At 44.5% G+C, this 21,977-nt stretch overlaps 1 protein-coding gene across 1 annotated transcript in view; it reads left to right on the forward strand.

Annotated features, from left to right (window-relative positions):
- The window catches only part of SZT2 (SZT2 subunit of KICSTOR complex), a 606,663-nt gene that overhangs the window by 303,455 nt on the left and 281,231 nt on the right, over nucleotides 1–21,977 (forward strand). The window contains exons 39-42 of the mRNA XM_069227802.1: nucleotides 6,102–6,321; nucleotides 6,854–6,928; nucleotides 17,780–17,918; nucleotides 20,389–20,497. Of these exons, the coding sequence (XP_069083903.1) occupies nucleotides 6,102–6,321; nucleotides 6,854–6,928; nucleotides 17,780–17,918; nucleotides 20,389–20,497 (543 nt within the window). The remainder of the gene's footprint in view (nucleotides 1–6,101; nucleotides 6,322–6,853; nucleotides 6,929–17,779; nucleotides 17,919–20,388; nucleotides 20,498–21,977) is intronic.

The following is a 21,977-nucleotide window of genomic DNA, read 5'->3' on the forward strand; positions in this document are numbered from 1 at the left end:
TTTAAAATCATCTATGGAATATCTGGGACATATCGTTTCAGAGGAAGGTTTGTGTTCCAAACCAGAATTGGTTGAGGTGATTGTGGAAGCACCCCCTCCAGGTCGCAAAACAGGTGTCAAATCTTTCCTTGGTCTCTGCAAATTTTAGGCTCTGTTCATACCAAACTTTGCTTCTCATGTCAGACCAATTTCTAATTTATTAAGAGACAAAAACGAATTTATGTGGTGTTCAGAGTGTGCAGCTGCGTTTGCAGATATAAAGAAACAACTGACTAAATCATGCGCTCTCAAGCCTTATGACCATAACATTATACGTTGTTTGACAGTTGATGCGAGCAAATTTGGTGTTGGTGCTGTTTTGACACAGAAGTGTGGTGAGGAAGAATACACAATTGGTTTTGTGTCAAGAGTTCTCAGAATGGCAGAAACACACTACTCTGTAATAGAAAAATACCTCTACTGTACCTACAGTAAATTCAGTGGGCAGTCTCTAAGTGGGTGCTGACCATGTCAGTGATCCCACTGAGGCAACTCTTGTTTCAGAAAGTGGGGTGGAGGTAGCTGCCCTGGCTGTCTGGCCCAGTAATCTGGAGAGATGCATACAACAGCCGCAAATCAGTTGGGTTAGATTTGAAGCCCTGAGAGACACTGGCGCCAGTGTCACCATAGTGACCGAGCAACTGGTGTCCTCACACCAATACTTGACTGGTGAGACATATACAGTCCTCAGTGCTGATAATTAGGCTAAGGTACATGCAATGGTGATGGTATCCATAGAATGGGGAAGGGTTACTGGCCAAAAGAAGGTGGTGGTATCTCCTGCAATCCCTGTACAATGTCAGCTAGGCAGTGATCTGAATTCCTCATCATAGGCTGAGTTCGAAAGAAAGACCCATGCAGCTATGCTGGGTATACCTTAATTAGTGTGTGTAAAAACAAAAGCACAGTGCAAAGCCCACGATACAAAAAAGTAGAGTTGGAGTCTAGAATAATGACCCAGTCTACCAAGAGAAAGGGCAAGAGTTCTAGGAAACCAGCTTCTAAACAGATACCAGATCAGGTCCCTTCTCCTTAGGGAGAAGACCTGTCAGCCCCAGGGGGAACTGAGCCTCCGCAACCTGGGCCTTACACAGCAGAGCTCTTGGGCCCAGGGGGATCCTCCAGGGAAGATCTGTGGCGGTACAGAGGACCTTAGCAGTTTAGAGAGTTTCTCCTCATGTTGGCCCATGATATCCCCCTAGTTGGGCATCTTGGCCAGTCTAAAACTTGGAGTAGGTTAGTGAACCACTTCTACTGGCCAGGTATGTCCCAGAAGGTGACGGAATATTGTAACTCATGTACCACCTGTCAAGTAAGTGGCAAGACTGGTGGCCACACAAAGGCCCCCTTAATTCCACTTCCATTGGTTGAGGTTCCCTTTGAGAGAGTAGGGGTTGACATCATTGGCCCCCCAGACCCTCCAACAGCATGAGCTGTGGAGAAGAGGACCTAAGGTGCCTACCTGTGCCCTAGCATTGTGAGGCTTGAGCTCCTCTGTTGCTTCAGCCCGACTGGCTTCCTGGCCAGAGCTTTGCAGCCTCTTTCCGCATTGACCAATCTCCATAGGAACACATTGGGCACCCCATGCTGTTTCGCACTCTGCACCCAGCCATCCCTATGCCGGTGAGGGTGTACTGTGGTTGCTGCCCCGGACCTTGCCCACTATTCGCTTTAACTCCTGGAGATTGGTCTTGTAAGTCGCTGTACTCTACCCGTTGCAGAACTTGTTTTTCCTCCCATAGGATGACATTGCAGAACTCAGAAATTGCAGTGTCTACTTTTTAAAGTGGAAAGAGTCGTCCTATTTAAAAACATACTTATCTGAATGATTTTTCTCTGATGCCTACACATAAAGATACCTGCTATTTTTATAGATTGGTGTGGCTCTCCTTCTTGAGGCCCACTGACCTCCTGGCCAGTGTCTGTTGCCCTCCCCAGCTGCTCCTCCTCCTCCCCCTCCTCCTGCTCCTGCTGTTGCTGCTGCCTCTGCCTCAGGGAACAAACTGAGCGTCTGCCGGACTCTCAGTTCGAGGCCTTCCTCCACCCGCAGACTCCTGCCTGTGCCTCATCCCTGGTGGCTCAGTGGCCATCTACAAGTAAGTATCTTCCTACTCTCTCTGTCTCTCCTTACTCCTGCTTTTTACTTCTGCCTTTTAACTCTGTTTTTACTTCGTTCTTCTTTCTTTTTTCTGTGTCTTCTTTTATTTTTCTGTCTTCCTGTTCCCCTCTCCCTCCCGCACCACTGCGGCCCTGCCCTTTCCCCTCCCACAAAGCGATTTTCCTGCTCTTCCACCTCTGAGCTGACCAGACCCCCGACCTCCCTCCCTTTCTTAATGGCAGCCGCAGTGTGGCCGCACCGCTGGCACGCCAAATGCAAGCCCATCGCCGCCCGTCCGCGCCTGGACCATGCCCAACACCGGAAACCCTGGATCTACGACAAACCATTCTCTGGCCCCCCTCCATTACAACGCCAAGACCCTCCACTGCCTTAACACCGGATGTCTCAGCACCTGCTGCACCACATCTCCTAAGGACACTCACGGACCTTTTTCCTGCCGGAACTGCAACCTCAGTTTCAGACACAACAAACATCCGGAACACCCAAAACCTGATACCACCGATGCCCGCCACAACCTCACCACATGCCTCCTTCTGAATATACTGCCCCTCAACAACTCTGGGACCTGATCGACTCCACCCATCCAGACATCGCCTTCCTAACCGAGACCTGAATCAACCCTATCTCCAGACCGGACATCGGCCATCACAATCCCAGACGGCTACAACTTCCTAGGGCAGGACCAACCCTCCCGTCTGGGTGGAGGACTGGCCATCGTACACAAGTCCTTACTCCTCATCACAGTCCACACGGAGGAACACAGCACCACAACGGAACACCTACACTTTCTGATTCAAGCCACTCCTGGGCAACTTGAATTTCCACCTCGAGTAACGCAATGACCAAAACACTACTTCCCTACTCAGCAATCTCGCCACCCTTGGCCTCAAGCAACTGATCACCGCACCCACGCATGCCGCAGGACACACACTAGACCCCATTTGTACCTCAAGCAACCGGATCACCTTCAAGAATACCTCCACTCCGGACTAGACTGACCATCACTGCATACAGTTCACCATCACCAACCCCAACAGCATCCCCAGTGCCCCCCACAGGAAATGGAACAGAATCACTGATGAGCAACTCACCATGACCCTCGCCAAATCACCCCCGCCCCCTACCGACGATGCCAACTCCACAGCACGCAACCTCAACTCCTGGATCACTGGATGCGCCAACTCCTTAGCCCCCCTCCAATCTACTTCGGTCAAGCACGTCCCAAAAAAAGCCAGCTGGTTTAATGCTGAACTCCAAGAATCCAAACGCACCTGTAGGTGCCTAGAGAAGAAATTGAGGAACAGCAAAACCAGCGAAGACCTTGACTCTTTCAGAGCCGCCATTGCCATCCATTACCAATGCATCAAGAACGCAAAAAAAAGTTGCACTCTGTGAATGCATCAACACCTCCCCGCACAACACGAGATAACTCTTCACAGTAATCAACAAATTCACCAATCCTCCCTCCGAAGCCACCAACATCCCCCCATCGCAAGACCTCTCCGACAAACTGGCCACTTTCTTCCACCGCAAGATTAAGGACATCTATGACAACTTCCTCCACAGAACCCACCCAGCGTCGGAATCTATGACTGACCCAGCCCCCCAGAACTCACCCAAACCATCCACAGATGGTCCACGCTCCTCACAGAAGAGGCTAAAATCATCATGAACATTCACTGCGGAGCTCCAACAGAGCCCTGTCCTCACCACATCTACAACAGAGCGAGTGCATCCATCGCCCCCGAACTCTGCAAGAGGATGAAGTGCTCCATCACAACAGCCACCTTCCCTGAAGATTGGAAACATGCTGAAATCTGCCCCTCCTGAAGAAACCCACAGCCGACCCATCAGAGCTCAAGAACTTCCAACCCATCTCGCTGCTAACCTACCCAGCCAAAGTCCTGGAAAAAGCCATAAACTTGCAGCTGCGACAATTCCTAAAGGACAAGTCTCTGGATACCTCTCAGTCTGAATTCCGCAGCACCACAGCACGGAGACCGCTCTTCTTGCAGCCACCGATGACATCTGCACATTCCTCGACCGTGAACACACCACGGCACTCATACTCCTCGACCTCTCAGCAACCTTCGACACGGTCTTCCACAGCACCTTATGCACCAGACTCCACAACACAGGAATCCGCAGAAAAGCCTTGCAATGGATCCACTCCTTCCTCACTGGAAGAACACAGAGTCAGGCTCCCATAATTAAGATCCAAACCAACTAAAGTCAGCTGTGGAGTCCCTCAGGGATCCTCCCTGAACCCAACGCTCTTCAACATATACTTGGCCTCTCTGGCAGCCATCGTCAGAGACCACAAAATGAACATTGTGTCGTACGCCAATGACACAACTCATTATACCCCTCTCTGAAGACCCAGACAAAGCTAAGAGGAACTTTCACGCCGCCTGGATGAGGGGGAGCTACCTCAAGCTCATCTCGGACAAGACCGAGTTAATCATCTTCGGAAATTCCACCTCCGCCCGGGATGACTCCTTGTGGCCCACATCGCTCAGGGCACCACCGACTGACCATGCCTGCAATCAGGAATCATCCTCAACTCCTCCCTATTAATGAGCTGACAGGTAAACGCAGTCACCTCTTCCTGCTGGCACACCCTCTGTCAACTCCGCAAAATCTTTAAATGGATCCCAGTCGACTGCCGCAAAATATTCACCCACGTCCTAGTTACTAGCAAGCTCGACTATGACAATGCACTCTATGCCAGCACCACAACAAAGAATATCAGGAAACTATAACTCATCCAAAACGCCGCCGCAAGATAAGTCCTGAACCTCCCCAGCCAAGAACACATCTCCCAAAACCTGAGGACCCTCCTTTGGCTCCCAGTAGAGAAGCGAATCAACTTCATACTACTCACCCACACATACAAGGCCCTGCACAACATCGGACCGGCCTACCTGAACCATCGCATCTCCTTCCATAATCCCGTCAGACCCCTCCGCTCCGCCCAGCAGGTACTAGTTACTGACCCACGCATCCAGAAAACCACCGCCGGAGAAAGATCTTTTGCAAACCTCGCAGCTAAGAGCTGGAACAATCTGGCCACACACCTCAGTCAAAGCCCATCTCTCACCATCTTCAGGAAGAACCGCAAAACATGGCACTTCGAATGAGGCCCAGACCCACCACCAGCACCTTGAGACCCTCATGGGTGAGTAGTAGCGCTTTACAAAAACTAATTGATTGATTGATTGAATCGTGTGTCTCATTTATTACCTATTGTGTGTATTTGTAGATGTCTTGTACTCCTTTGTGTTAAGCCTGAGGTTGCTCGACCACACTACCCCTAAATAGAGCACTTTGGGATTACGTAGCAAGCCTTGTTCACTCACAGTTCCCTTCCAGAAGCCACTAGAATGTTAGTATTTTGGTGGCTGCTGCGTCCAGCAGTGACTGGAACTATAAACTTTGTGAATGTTAGTACATTAGTTTAGTCTCTTGTATCGTGCATGAGAGTGGTGAGCTGGATTTGATGATCTATTGAGTTCTTGTGATTAGTAATAAAATGTTACTCCACCACAGAAAAGAGAAACACCACAAATATTTAGTTGGTCTCTGTTCAGAGGTACAGAGCTTGTTCGTGCACAACAGCATAGGTGAGTAACCATGATCTCACCATATATAGTGCAGTGACACAGTGATGGTTTCAGGATGAATTGAGCAGAATCCACAGATGGCTTCCCAATCTCCAGTTGTATCCTTCTTTAGCTAAACCTTTGGTTGCGTGAACTGTGTTAATCTTTCAATTATGAGTCTGAACTGCACGTTCTTCTGTGATTTGTCTATCAATTGTTGGTCTGTGAATCTGTCAGAAGTCAAATATAGGACTTTGTTGTATCCCAGAAAGAGCTTCTGAAGTCATAAACTATGAAATAATGCATGCAGCCTCCCTTTTTCTCTATTACCCTCCTTGTAGAACGTGTCTGGAATTTCTCAGGCTGTGGAGATGTTAAATGTGGTTCCACCTCACCACTCAGAGGTTCTTGGTTTGAATGCCACCAACAGCAACATGATAGTAACTGATGCTGCAGGATTATTTCCCTCTGAAAGAGGACAGTCTGAACCATCACCATCCAAATCATCACCCTCCGTGAGCCTCCCTGAGTCCGTGCAGTCAGCGACAGCGAGCAGCACAGGTAGGACTTTATTCATGGCAGGGGGCACAGATGTAGCATCACAATAGGAACATGCACCTATTACCAGACATAGATGTACCGGCACTGGTAGAAGCTTAACCATAGCGCTTGCCATTAAGATAGCAGTACAGATAGGATTTTACCCACGACGGTAGGTTCACAGCTAGCAGGACAGTGGACCTTACTAATTGGAGGGCGTACAGTAGCAGCAGCACAATGGCATCTTTTTCTTGAAAAGGGGCGAGGAGGCAGCATCCCAAGTTGGACCTTAGCCAAAGTAGAGAACACAGAGGTAACTAGTTATAACCTTAGGCATGGTATGGATGCATAAAGATAGCCGCACAGGCTGGACTTTACCCGTGACAGGACGCATGAAGGCAGCAGCAAAGATTTTCCTAATTTGTGCCAGGGACCTCAGGCTCCAGCACAGGTTAGACCTTCATCCAGGTTGGAAGGTATGATGGTAGGAGCTCACCTGTGCAGGTTAAATCTGTAATTTCTCTTGACCATTTTTCCCATTTCTCTGCTGCAGGGATTGTGAAGCAGAGGCCCAGCCGGGTGCAGAGTCTGGTGTCTAGCCAGGGCAGCATGGACTCGGATCAGCTAGGTAAGAGGAGAGAGGTGCCCAGTGTATGCAGAGGAACACTTCTGCTGCAGAGGTTTGTGCTGAAAGGGTGAGCCATTCCCAAGAGATGTTGGCTTCCTGCCCCCGCACCTTTTAGGATTTCTTGTAAAACTTTTTGCTTTCCAGGCCACCCATTGGCAGGTTTAGCTGTCGCGAATAACTCGTGTCATCTGTTGTTCAAAAAACTGTAATGTGAAGTAGTGTGGCGGGAGAGCAGGCTTTGGTTTAGCCCCTTTCAGCCATTAGCTTTCATGTGTTTTTCATGATTTGCCATTGCTTGGATAGACTTTCTAGCAAAGACTTGAGATTTTTCTTGGATGGTTACATTGTCTCATTGGGACATGACATTTATTTAGTTTGTAATTAAGAGCCAGGGAATGCTGTTTGATGTAATTACTGTGCTAGAAGAAAATAATGTTATGTCTGTTTTGTTTATGAAGATAACCCCGTTAGCAGGAGCATAGCTTTGTGGGGTGTGTGATAACATAATAAATGTGTTCTTTGAAAAATAGTTTGGTGTAGAAGCTTTCAGTCGGGTAGGGCAAGGTGTCTGTCGGATTTCACCTGGGAATTTAAAAACACACTCACTCTCATCTCTGTTTTGAAGGTCTTAAAACATGTTTTTTTTTTTTTTTTAGAAGATACTGATTTTTAAGTACCCCTTCACAGCTTACACTCCTTTGCCTTTCCACTGACCGCTCAGTCCCCCTCATGCACTGATTCTCATATAATGGTTAACATGATATAAAAGTGTGATTGTCGGACAATCTGGGGCTCCCACACCCCCAGTCTTACTGACCAGGCTACCCCCCTGCCTGTTAGCATGCGTTGGCCTGTTGTAAAGACCCATTGTTGAGTACTCATCACGTTGGTCACTCCTTTGTATCAGTTTGCTGTTATTATAATGTGCTGGCGTTAGGTTACTTTAGAACCACACAGTAAAGATGCTCATTCACGTGAGGTTTTAAAGTTGAAGGCCAAACACTGCCCTTTTGTGTATATTCCACTTGTAATTGCTACTTTGTTTTTAAACAACCAGTGCAATTCTTTTGCTACAAAAGCTACTAAATACGGATTACAAACAACTACTCTGCCTTAAGAAATCTACTTTTCACTCCTAGCATATTTTTGTTCTTGATATTTAGGCATCAGTATTCTGCCTCCATGACACTGTTCTCCTGATAGTCTGATGGAAGACCTTTTGTGATACATCACACACTGCTTTGCTGCCTGTGTCACTGTAGTCATTGCCTTTTGATAACAGCAGCTGTCATCCACATGTGACTCATGGTACCACTTTACACATTTATGTAACCTTGCAGAATTCCGTGATAAGATGTTTTTGCTACCCCATTGACACCAGCATTCCACTTGCAATCTTAACAAATGTCCTTTCATTCTTCTCCTACAGTGGAACATGAAGTGTGGGGGGCCTAGCACCTCACTTACCCCTACTTTGCTTGCTTCGACCTGAGCTTAATGTTTTTTCCTTTTTCCCTTTTGCCTCATGCCCCTATTACAGATATTAATTATTTTGCTGCCTCCTGTGTTCTGCAAATTCTATTTCCATTCAAACATCCTGAAATGCAAAATACATTTGGAAGACACAGCTTACACATAAGATCAACCTGCCTGCACTAGTATTAATGTCAGATGCTGAGAGACAGTGGGACTCAGTCCTGCTCCTCTTTCCAGTATCCGACTCACAGCATTTAACTAACATACTTCAATTCGTTGTTTTTGGCTTCCAGTTTTGGCCATACAGTGTTTCTTTAACAATAAAAATTAATATTTTTCTGCTGGTGCAGTTTCTCACATGTGGGTGAAATCTGAGGGCGCTTTGAATCTACTGTGGTATATGTTGCTATGTTTCCTCTCCTTTGAAAGTACAACTTACCTCTGGTAATGCCGTTGGTGCAAGGGGGAAGGGGGCACCTCTCAGGATCCATATTGTTGTAGCCCAAAATGTTGCTTAATTGTGGAATTTTCCATATAGAGCAGCTGGGGGTGCACCACACACAGTCCCCCTGCTACCAACAAACATTTCCTCTAAAAACATACTCACACCTATTGGCTTTGCTATTGCTTTCTTTCAAGAATTTTGTTATTCATTTTAGATTTTTTATGTATTGCAAGTAGGTAAAGCAACTAGATCAGTCTTCTCCACAGAGACCATATATATCTATGTATTTATTGGCAATTTATCAGACACCACATGCTGCTAGATTCAGAGTACTTAGACGTGTGAAGGAGATAAGGAGAGATATCAAAGACAGTAATTAAAGAAAAGCTTGAGTGGATAGCATTAGGAGTCTTTAAAATGTGCATTCCAGTTTCTGTAGTAGATTATGTATCATATGCTCTTGTTCATTTATCTTTACCAAGAACTGATAGCAATATTTCTCATTGAGTGCCTCATATTTACATTTATGTAGAATTTGTATGTAGCAAGGTTCAGGCCCAGAAGTGTCTGCTGTAGTTAAGTAGACTACGCCAAACGTTGCAGAAGAAACATAACACAGAGTTCCTAGTCTCTCTAAGAGCTGTCATAAAGTAAAGCAGAAATTCATATCACAGCAAGTGCTTAGTATGGAAACAAATATTGATAGATTATTGTACAGGAGGGATCTCTGTAGCCAGGAGCTGGAGCAGGGAAATACCTATTCATGAAAGAGCTTAGTACAGTTTTTACCAACCTGCAGAGTTCCCAGTCTTCACCAGCTTGTGGATCAGACAGAAGTAGGAATCTTTGATTTGTGAATGGTTCTTGCAGGTTGTTTGATTGGTACGTTTTCCTTTCGGTTCAGTTTGTACATCGTCAGCAGCTGCTTCCAATTCTCTTTCACTCTCCTTCAGTATTTTAATATTTGTGTTTTGTGTAACTGAGCTGAATATGATAGTAATCATCTGTCCATTGTAACAAATCAATACCCTCACTTGGCTAGTAAAATCGTTTGATTTAGGTTTTTGTGATCAAATATCACTTCATTAGGCTGTGTGTGAATGAGACAAACAATTGTGTATAACTTCTCATTGAGATGTCCTCCACATTTAGAACGATGCAGTACCTTTAATTGTGTTTAAAATGCAAGCGGGCTGGGCACCTCTTTAGAGTCTTTCTCCAGCATTGGAACGTTCATAGATCCATCTCCTTAAATTGTTCCCTTGTGTCAAACCTTGGTTCTCCAGTAGGAAAAGGTAAAAGAGCAGTGATAACAAACACTGTTTTCCTGGGTTTTATTGATAACTCAGCAGTTGTATCACATGACGCCATGTAACACAGTATGTTCGAAATACAAGTCCTTGACATGCATCATTTGCTTTACACAACTCAGCATATTTTTGTTGCACAACAAAAAGTAGATATTTTTGACCTGAAAGGTTGTTACATGTTAATCAGACATCTGTGTGATAATCTTGTGGTGATCTCATCTGCACAGCATTCTGTGTTAAGGTGTAAGCGGGAGCATCAATTGATGAGGTTTCCTCACCTAGGTATCTGTTCTGATGTGTACTTGGGCCTGCTCTTTTTCGGTGGTAATGTTTCATATGTCTCAGCATTTGTGTTTGCACCATGCTGTATCCTGTTTCCATTGCGTGATTTTTGGATAAGGGCCTTTAAGCAAACCTGTGGCAATTCAGCATTTTGCCAACAGCAACAGAATCACCATGAGTTTCCTGATGTGCTTAGGGATCTGTGCTGTAGATCCCAATGGAGCCACTGTTGAGGTTCAGGGCACATCACATTTCACTGTTAATGTTATTTCACTAGTTATAGCTCGCTTGTAGTGCTGTAAATCAGAGCAGTACCAGGCAGGGTTTATGAATTCAGCTTATTGGGTTTTGCATCTATTGCATTTATGCTCTTTGCTCTTGTACTTTTTATATAAAAGCATTGGTGTTCTATACATCCTGTGGAGGAAATGTGTTAAGGTCTGTGAGGGTTCTGCGTAATAGTATAAGCATGCTCTTTCAAAGAGGTAGGTTACTTTGCATTCATGGCATATATTAATCATTCACAACACATGCATTCTTAGGATTGCACGTGTCTAGTTCTCTGATTTGCTCTAAGGTAATACATTTGTCATTTTGGTATAGTTGGCGGATTCGCATTAGGTTGCTTTTTTTTTTTTCTTTCATTTTTAATGACCGATTGTGCTAACATGGGAGTGGTGGAGGTACTGGGTGGGGGAGGTGTAATTAAAATGGAGTTTCAGGTGAATATAGTCCTGGATGTCCAGATACGTTTTCCAGTATCTCCCAGGCTCTGCCAGTGGAGACTACTGGGTGGATACATTCCTTCGACTGTCTTGTGTATGTTCATAGCACTGTCACTAAGGTCCTCGCCATTACAGGCTCTATTTCAGTCACTAAATGAGTCATTAGAAGTAGTGAGATGCCAAAACAATATGAAATGCTAATTTACAATATACTGTGTGCATTCTGGCTACCTCAGTATGTGATCTAACTGAATATCAATAAAATGGAGATGCTCTGAGCTCTACTGCCATTGGAGGTTCCTATAGGTCAGATTTCAGAGCACTTTCAGTTAATATTGTTCATATGATTCTTCATGAAGAGACCGGAGTCTGGGTGACATGGAATGCTGTGAAAAATACAGCTAGTGGTGAATTGTGGTCATAGCTAGATATCTTTCTGTTCGTGGCACGAGTAGTTGTAAATACACATGCTGTGCATAATTCCTCCACCTAATGTTGGGCTTGGACTTGTGCAACCTGTTTTTCTTCTAAGGAAGTCTTTTAAAGTCACTGGACCTAGTGCCTACACCATATTAGTGGTATTGCGCATGGCATTGACTCCACTGTTAGATTTTGTTTTCTCCGCCATTGGGTTCAGAAGTGTTGTTGAGAGCTTGGGGTTGACGCTGTGTGGTGTTCTTGCTGGAACCTCGGATCTGTCCCTCTTCTGTTTCTACAAAACAATCCTGCATTCATCGGTTTTCAGCCGTCATGTACTATTCCACTTGAGTCGATCACATACTTCTCGACTCCCACTATCCGAGTCGAAAACGCCTCCTTTTTGGAAAGGACTCAATTTCAATTCTGTCCTACTTGCCATGCCAAGTACCAGAGATTGACCTCCACGAAGTCTGCAATCTCTGTCTCCCGACCACCGAGAGTACTCCTGTTCGACATGTCTTGCGTTCCGTAACAAAAAAACATTTTGGAATCAATGTTCTCGTCATCTTGCCTTCGCCGCCATGGCACACAGAAAAGAAGCTGAAGTCACTCCGAACATTTTAGGAGAGCGTGAGGAGTAGGATGTGAAGGCTCCAGGTGTTGAAGTAGAGCCAGCCTTCTTGCCAGAAAGCGTTGACTCCGAGGTGAACGTCGAGTCCGAATTGCCTCAACATGCCCAGCAGCAACAAAAGCTGTCAGTGAGTACTGATGCTCCCCTTACTTACCGCCTGGAGGCACCAGCCCCAAGCTCCTGTGCTGCCCATGAGGCCTCTGGTGCACCACTGCATTCCAGCCATGGCCGACGACACCTTTCCGAGATGGACTCGATGCCCAAAACTCAGCGCTGAAGTCCTCCGTGAAGCAGAGAGCCTTATCCACCACTTCGTCGCCAGATTCGAAGGTGCAACCTCGGACTCGAAAGGGGTGGAGCCAAAGATTTTGGAGCTGAGGCAGATTGCGCCAAAACCCTCGGAACTGTGGACAAGTTAGATGCAGAGACCCATTGACCCAAAAAGTTTGGCACCAAGATCGAGTTCAGTGCCCTCCAGTGGGTGACCATCTTCAGTCCCATCAAGACCGTCATCCTCTGCGGCCTCCTCTGCAGCTCCTGAAGTCTTCAGTCAGCCAGTCCTCGAGGGGCCTGCAGGAACGTCTGGATGCTCGGCAGCAGCTGATTCATATCCAGCCAGGTAATGGTTGAATCCTGGCCCAGCCTCGTCACGTGCCAAAAGACTCTGTTCCTCACAAGAGAAAGTTGATCTTGAGGAGGCCATCAACCCACTGGCTATTCTTACTCCAAAAAGAAACATGATAGAGCCACCTCTCCCCTGACTCCTGCTCGACCTCCTCCCCTCCACCTTTTCCTCCTCCTGTACCTCATGTGTTGCCTTTGGAGTGGCCACAGCATTCCCTCGGGGTGTGGGGAGTGTCCTAGGCTACCTTATCACCTATATGGCCCACAGGGACCTGTACCCTGCTAAACCTTCCCCTCCAGATGATGTCACTGCATATCATGAGGTTCTGCACAGGGCTGCCATGATCCACAATGTTGAACTCCATGCACAGCAAGAAGAGGATGATTTCTTTGTGGAAACCATGTACTCCACCCAATGCTTTATACAGTACCTCCCAATTGCTCAAAGGGGTCCTCAAACCTGCCATGGAAATTTTCAAGGAGCCTGTCAAGGCGAGAGTTATTACACCTAGGGTAGAGTTGAAGTATATAAAGCCTCTCATAGTGACCCTCCATACATTCATGGGCAGTTACCCCCTGACGCGCTGTTTGTAAATAACGCCAGAAAGCGCACCAACACCTAGGGCACTGATGATGCACCCCCGCTGGATTGGGAGAGCAAGAAAATAGATTCTGGGGGCAAGAGGGTGGCAGCACAGTTTGCCACTCATTGGAGAAGCACCAGTTCCATTGGTTTGCTCTCCGGACATAACCTCTCGCACTGGAATCAAATGTTGGACTTTGTGGCGCATCTCCCAGAAGAGTACCGCAAGAAAGGGTGGCAGTTAGTGGCAAAAGGGAAGGTTATGACCAACATTCGCTGTACTTTGGATGCTACAGATACAGCCGCTCGCTGCATTAATTCTAACATTCTCTTGCAGCGCCATGCCTGGCTGCGGGTTTCCGGATTTAAGTTGGAGGTCAAGCAACATCTACTAAATGTGCCTTTCAATGGTTAGCATCTCTTTGGCTCTCAGGTTTACGAGATGCTTGAGAAAATAGATACAGCCAAAATTATGGGTGCCCTCCAAAACACCACCCACAAGAGGTTCCTTTCGGCTCTCACAGTTTCTTAGTGCATCTAATACCCCCTCTCAGAACCCTCTTCCACCTTGGCTAGGCCACTGCAGCAGTCCTCTACTCTGGGTTATTACAGGAATGGATACCGGAGCAACAATGGACCATTTACAAATAATCATATATATATATACACTTTCCATATTTTTCTTAAATCGCTTGTTTTCTCAGTTCCCTTGTGGCTTGTATCTGAAGACATCAGATACAAGCCAAAGTGATTTAAGAAAAAGATGGAAAGTGTATATATGAGGATTTGTAAATGGTGCAAAATTCAGAGATTTATACTGCTTTTTAAACACAACCTGTGTGGTAAATTATGAAAAGAGATTAAACATTAGCTTCAAGTCAATTAAACAATCCATATACACAATAGAAGATACATTTATACTTGCAGTTTTATGCTGATGCTGTGGGTTTGAATGAGGTCTGAATGATGGTATGAAGTTGATGCTGATTGTTGGTTTTTATCATATGTTTTGCTTATTGGTTAGATATGTAAATATGGTGTTCAAGATTCTCAATGAAAGAGTCTAGTGGAAAAATATCATGTTTAATTTTTGCTGATTTAAAATAATAAAAACATTTAAGTGAACCACATATTTCATTCTCGGGCCGTACATTTTGATGCTCAATAGAAGAAAGAATTTACTGAGAATGTAAAGTTGGCAGTTTTTTTTTTGTAACTTACATTGTCAATTTTTCCCTGCCCCAGGAACTCTCTTTCAGTAGAGGGTCCTTTTTGTCTGAGATACAAGCCCTGTGACCAACCACGCCACTGCACATAGCCAACGGTTGTTTGCAGCGTGGGGTTGGCTGCCTGCGGGGAGTTGGAAGCAGGGCCTGGCTGCAGCAGGCACACTGCAGGTAATCCCAAGCCACGTACGAGCTAAGGCCATGAGCAGCATCAGGTTGACTGCCTAAGGGGGGGAGTTGGCCTCCTCCTGGTGGGTTGGCTACAGGGCCTAGCCACAGGCCAGGCCCTGCCGATAGCCTCTCGCCGGCCACTCACTGCGAGGCTGCACATATGATATTAAAATATTACTTTACGTTAAAATAGCCCTAGAATTTCATTGAAAAGAAACAAAGGCTAAAATACTGTTATAGTTAGGTGTGATAAGAAGATCTGTTTTTGTTTTAAAAAAAGCCTTAGAAATTCTCTGCAAAAACAAAGGTTAAAGTAGTATTATAGTCAGGTGAATATGTCAATGACAATTTTAATGTTTTGAAGTAGAAGAAAAAAAAACAGAAGTTCAAAGTTATAGTTAGGAGAACTAACTATAACTTGCACCTCCACCATGCACTGCTCATGACCTCACATATTATATCTCTCATGACATGTTCTGTGACATCATTTATGCATCACTGATGACATCTCAAATTACATCATGCCATCGAACATGTCATGAGTGATGTAATACATGAATGAATGTACTTTGCTTAAAATCATAGCAAAACATATGAGCAACCTGAATCAGCCAATAAAATCCATCAGATTTAAAAAATGGTACTCAAATTAATGTAGCAAAAAGATCAGTACTAACATTCTAAGTCCTCATAGGCTAAAATGATTGTGGGAGAAGGGCCGAAAGTGCAATCCTGCAGTCAGTGCATAAGATTCATTAAAAGAGGCCATCACAGATAAAATTCATTATCTCATCTGAATTGGACCAAAGGCAGAAAGTGCAATTGTGTCAAAACATACATAATCTGTCTTAATAAAATCAGTATCGAAAAAATGATTGTCTCAGAGGGGACTTAAAGTGCAGTCATACAGTCAAATACGTAAGGTTCGTTAAAAAGATAATCACAGAAAAATTGAAATAAAAATTCTAATTTAAAAATCAAGGGAGAAACTGCTTGCAATTACTCATTTCTTTAACAACAAATTTCATGAATTTAAGGAAGTGAGGCGGCAACACACCAGATTCACTTGGGACAAGTTTCAACTGCTCTCTGACAAGGTCTAATAGATACTTATCTGAACATTGGTCTCAGCCAGTGTTTTTGATGTACGCGTGACATGACTCGGCGACTCAGACTTTGCTCTGCATAAAAAGCAGGGACGGTCTGAGCCTTGCCCAAGCCTAATGCACCAAAACGCTCTCAAGGGCATCATCCCTAAGTTGTGTCACTTTAATGCTATTTTCCGTTCCAGAGGCCAAGGCTGCTTAAGATAATGTGGAACCCTGTGCTGTTCATATAGCATAGAGAGCAATTTAATAAACAATATTTTACTTAAATCTTCGATGCTTGCCTAATTGATAAAAGTTTAGCATGTTTATTCATCTGGCGAAATAATTATCTGGAAACCCCTTCATCCAGAGGTCCCTGACTTCTAGTTCTTTCTGTCCCTTTCCAAATAAAATAACCAGCTGTAACCTTTATTTATCATTGTCCATAGATAAAACTTCTAAGAATCCAGGTCAGCTAATTTTAACTTATAACAGTAGGAAATACATCTGGCTTAAATAAGCTGTTTGCATCTGGTCAAGTTAAACTCTGATCTTTATTGTGCTTGGGAGGACTCAGGAGGAAGTCTGAATGCTTAGTTGCAAGCCTTACAGTGTATTATCTCAAGCCAGTCATTCTTTTTATCTTTAGATACAATCATGCCATACAGGATTGTTGAAATTAGTTTACACTCCATCACTTTACATAATTGACTGGTATCAGAACATGAGATGTTCTTTAGAAGACAACAGAATATTATGCTTAAAAAATGGCTGCATTCCTAATTGATGTCTTCTGTGCTATTGCGTGCCCCCTTTCCTCAAACCACACCTCTACATACTAATAGCGGGAGACCTTCTCAATGGATTAATTACCAATCAACCAGTGGCATTTCTTTTTTCCCTACCAAAAACAATGATCTTTCTTTTAGACGTGTTAATTTTAATATCATTGCTCATGCAATATCTTATGAGTTGACCTAATTGCCTTTGAAGGCCCACTCCGGTTCAATCCAACAGAATAGTGTCATCGACATACTGTAAGATATTAACCTTCATTTCTGCTAACTTGGGCGGGCAGGCTCTTTCTAGGAGAGGACCATGTGAGCTTATGTGAGGTCATAAGCAATGCATGGCAGGGGCACAAGTTATAGTTGGCTCTGCTAACTATAATTGGTGAATTTCTGTATTTTTCTTTTGTTCAAAATGTTAGTGCTGTCACTGACATATTCACCAAACTATACCGTTACTGTAACTTTAGTTTTTTCGTGATACATATATAATGGTGTTTTTTTATTTTTAATGCACAGCAGCCCGCCATCCCTGACACTGAAGAGGGCTACTTTTAGGGAGTGTGTACACATTGTGCACAATTATAATGCCATCAATTGGTTTCGATGAACCAGTGCCTGAAGTGGATTGTCCCATTGCCCCATACTGAAGGCAATCGTAGGCGGAAGCATATAGCATATGACAATTGAGCCGACTAATGGTTGAAGATGTCTTTGAAAAACCCCTATATATGAATGTATACCAAATAATTTCTTTTTTAATTAAAAACAAAAGGCTGACCAGACAGCTAAAGCTTTCTCAAATGACAGACCTAAAAAGGAGGTTCTTGATTTTGTGACCTTGCAGTAGTAGCTTGCTGTTGTGGCTCCAGGGACAGCTAGCAGCACTTGTTATAAGGATTTCCTAGTTCCCTCAGAGGACACTTGAGTAGCTGGTCTGAGAGTGTCTTGCAACAGATTGTGTTGTTTGAGATAACTTTGGTTTGTTGGCTCCACTTAGTATGAACTTTATGTTGGCTCAGTTTACCTTGGTGGTCTATTATTTTCTGCATAATGTGAATTCCCTTTTTTGTGTTATACAGGTTATGATGGTGGCAGCAGTGACTCAGAGGGTGAGGAGCCTGTCATGAGAGATCCAGACCCCAAGTGCCCATTAATGCCTGATTTCTGGCTGATCATAAAGATCCACCACGATCGAGTGGAAGTTTATTCTCACACCCGGTAAATGTTTGTACATTTCCTCTGCTTCTTGTAGCAAGCGATGTGAGGAGCGTGTCGAAAGGTTTGTCAGAAGATGGTGGCTGGTGGGCAGAGGATGATAGTCAAAGGGTGGAGTTTGGGCTCAGAGGATGGTCCCTGGTTGGCACCAAATAATAGGCAGAAGGTGGTAGGCGCAGAGGACAGCAGTTTGGTGCCCCTCGTTTTGCTTCACTGTTTGACTTCTTGAGCAACAAGTAAAAGACTGAATGCACAGTGCCCTTTACAATGAAGTATGTGCATATGTTTATGTGGACTGTGTTCTGATGCTCCATACCTAATGATAGTACTGACCTTATACACACACAGACGTTTTAAGACACGGGCAAAGTGAGCTATTGGCCAGAGCCTCCACCTTCCATGGGTCCCCTGGGTAAATTCCTGCCATAAAAACATTGCTTATAAAAAACTGCTCTTTATTAGCACAGCCACCCATAGTTTTTTTTTACTTTGATGCAACACCTCGTCTACTAAAGATATCGAGAGTAGGCGTTGTATCAGAAAATATCCCCTCCTTCAAGCAGGCGGTAACATAGAGAAATGTTTTCATCTCGGCAAACTTTCCACACATTGCATGTGTGTTGGACTGTGCAGCTCTTTTTCAATGTGTGGAATGTTTTGAAACGTGTCTTAGTTTAGGATTCTGTACTGGAAGGGGATGCTTCCAGTACAGGTCCGATGCTGGACAGACACTCACCTCTACACCATGGTGCGCAGTGGGTGGTGAGCAGCAGCAGGCCATTTTACAGGTTTTTCATGTCATATCTCACTCTTTACTTCACCACACATCATCTTGCTTAGCTCTGTTTCTAAGCCTCTCTCCCTGTCTTCCTGTCTCTATCTGCACATCTCAGTCTCTTTATCCCCTGTCTATCTGAGCTCTCCACCTCTCTTCTCTCTCTAAATTTACCCCAAAAGCTATACTTCGCTCCACTTTATCTCTAACTCACCCATGACCTTGCACCTCTCTCTATCACTTTGTCTATCACTTTCAGTCCCTTCTCTACCACAACTTTATTTCTTCATCCCTTTCTCTCTACCTCGCTGCACTTTTTCTATATGACCTACCAGTATCTCTCCTCTATCACCGTCACACCCTAATTTCTGTCTTTGAATCACCTATCTATCTCGCTCACCATGTCTGTGCTACATTTCCCCCTCTTTACCTCTCTCTCTGCCCTTTCTTTACCTCTCTATTCCGACTCAACTCTCTATCTCATTCTCATTTCTCCCTCGACCTCACGTTCTCCCTCACGACCTAACCTCCCGTACCCCAGTGTGCTCTCTCTCAAACCTATCCTCTCAATGTTCTAAACCAATAGTTCATTACTTCACCTCTCCACCTCCTCTTTTTTATCATTCTAGCTCTTTTCTTTCCTTCACCTCTTTAAATATCATACACCTTTCTGGCTGTCTCCATGTCTCTAACTCTTTTTCTCTATCATCAGCACCTTTGCTTCGTCTCTCTCTTTGTCTCTTTTCCACACTCACAAACACCTCTCTCTCTAGACTTAATTCTCTACTTCGTCACCCCTCCACCCAAGCTATCCCTCTCAACCTATTTCTTTGCAGATCTCTCTACCACACCATCACTTCCTCTTTTTATATCTCACAACTCTCTTCCACTTTCTCTATTTCACATATATCTCTGAACTTCCTCTTCACACTACATGCATTTCTCCTTCCGCCCTCCATCACTGTATGCCTTTCTCTCTTCTTCGCTCCTCTCTTTACCTGACTCTTCTAGTTTTGCTCTCCCTCTACCTTTCAACTTGTTTTTTCCTTAAGTCTCTCTACCTGTCCCTGCTTTTACCTTGCTCTAATTTTCCTTTTTCTACATTACCCTTCTCTCTATCTCACCCTTGGAGTACTGTACTCCTCTGCCTTTTTGTACATGTTATTCTCCCTAGCACTTTCTACCTCTCTGCTACACTCTAAAACCATACCTATTTCTCTGCCTGCCCGCTCTCTTCCTTAGTCTTCCTTTTTCTCGCTCTACTTTCTGTGATTACTTCATTTGCCTCCTACCTCATTTCTTTCTAAATCAAATATATCCCCTTCAGCCAGGAGCAGTCCTTAAATATTACTCCATTTACATTTAGAAGTCATCATTGTCACTCCATGCAGTAATATATCCTGTACACTACACTGAAAACATATTAATGTTAAAAATTAAGCTATTTTCCTAAATTCGAAGCTGTCTTATCCTAATTTCAAAATGTCCTTCATTATGTTAATTTATGACTTTTGATGAGGGTTGTTACTGGGACTCTTAAAGCAAGTCAAGCAACTTATTTTGCTCGGATGGATTTCCTTTTCTTTACTCTTGACTTACCTTTCTTCCTCAGTGGTAAACACCGCCTGCATTTTGAATGACTAGATATACAGTCACTGTAGTGAATAACTTCTGCTTTCTACTTGTGTGCCTCCATAGCACTACAAGCTACTCCAACGTAAAGGATGAGGATGAAATGGAAGAAAGTCTTCGGCTCCACCAAGTCACTGTCAGAAATATTGGAGAGATCTGCCGTGTCGTGAACCAGGTAATATGGAAAACACTGCTTAGAAAAGTATTTGTGTCTTGTTTTTGTGTCTTACCTCTGAGACAGCTGTACTGTTTCGTCAGACAGTTGCTCTTTTTTGTGTGAAAATACTGATACAAAATATACATATGTGTATGGACCTTAGGTCGGTAGTCTTGTTTCTTGGGTCAATTAAATTATTTGGATGGATACATCAAACCACAAATTCCTCACCTTGTGAATATCTCCAGATGCCAGACTGGATTCGGAGAATTTGCTCAGTAACTCGCTAGCATTCTGGTAGGCGGTGTTTTGCAGCTCCACATGGACTCAGGACCACCCCTGTAATGAATTTAATGTCACTGGAGCCCCCTTATAGCTGCCACCCCTGCATACTGACATCAGTTCCTTTCCTTTCTTTCCCCACCTTCCATCACAGATCCAGAGCTCCTGCTTTCGTTTTTTCTGTCTTTGACACTCCTTATTATGCCAATCTTTTTTGCAGTGTACAGGGGACGTGTCTCCTCCTAAAACTACAGACCGTAAACCCTACAAGGATTGCCATATGCAAATGTCTGTAACGGGTCCCCATCAAGTATGTTTCTTGTGTTTTGTCCTCACACGACTAGAAGTCATGTGAAGACTGTGCCAGGATGAACACGAATGCCACTCTAGACCTTTAGGCCAAGTGCAATGTCACTTAACACCATCAGAAACCGTGTAAGGGCTTGTCTCGCTCAGAATAGAGGACACAGATGTTTTCTCGCTCCTGAGGCTGTTTGAGAGAGAAGGTCCTCTTTTGACTACAAATCATCAGGTAAGTCAAACTCGAAGAAGAAATGTGACTCCTCTTTTTCCTGCCACTCTCGGCAAGATAAGTCTTGCGATTGTCAGGATGTCTCCCAATCTCATCCTCAACCTCCCACCTCACAACTAATCCCTTGGCTTTTTCCGATCTAATCCGAATGCCCAGATCATTTGGCGATACTGCAACAGGTTGAGCCTTCAAGGAGGCCATGTGCGTGCCTTTCGGCCCCAACGATCTGAAGAGACGTCCAGTTGGGCTACTGCCAGCAGATCCTTCTCTGATGCTGACTGTGCCTCTTGACCCCCAGTGGGGCCTGAGCCTCATCCTGACTTCTCAACCGGCTCAGAGATCCTCGCCTATTCCTGATGTGTTGACACCAATGCTGGAGGAAGAACCAATTGCCCTTTCAGATTGGGAAGTGAATCCACCGCAATCAAATTCTTGCCCACTTCAAACGCAAACACAGCCCATGCAGCCCCATTCAGACTCAGATTGGACGTTACCACTACCCACTCATTTTTAGGATCCAGAGCCGATGATGATGATGATGATGATGATGATGATGATGATGATGACGATTCCCAATTTTATGAGGAAGAAAATCTGTTTCTGAATCTTCAAGATGCCGGTGGACTAGATACATCCCCTGACACTGTCATGAACTCTTCGTTTTCACTGAGGAGTCCGCATCTT

Source organism: Pleurodeles waltl, chromosome 4_1 (genome assembly GCF_031143425.1).
Source record: "Pleurodeles waltl isolate 20211129_DDA chromosome 4_1, aPleWal1.hap1.20221129, whole genome shotgun sequence".
In the NCBI taxonomy this organism is placed as follows: Eukaryota; Metazoa; Chordata; class Amphibia; order Caudata; family Salamandridae; genus Pleurodeles; species Pleurodeles waltl.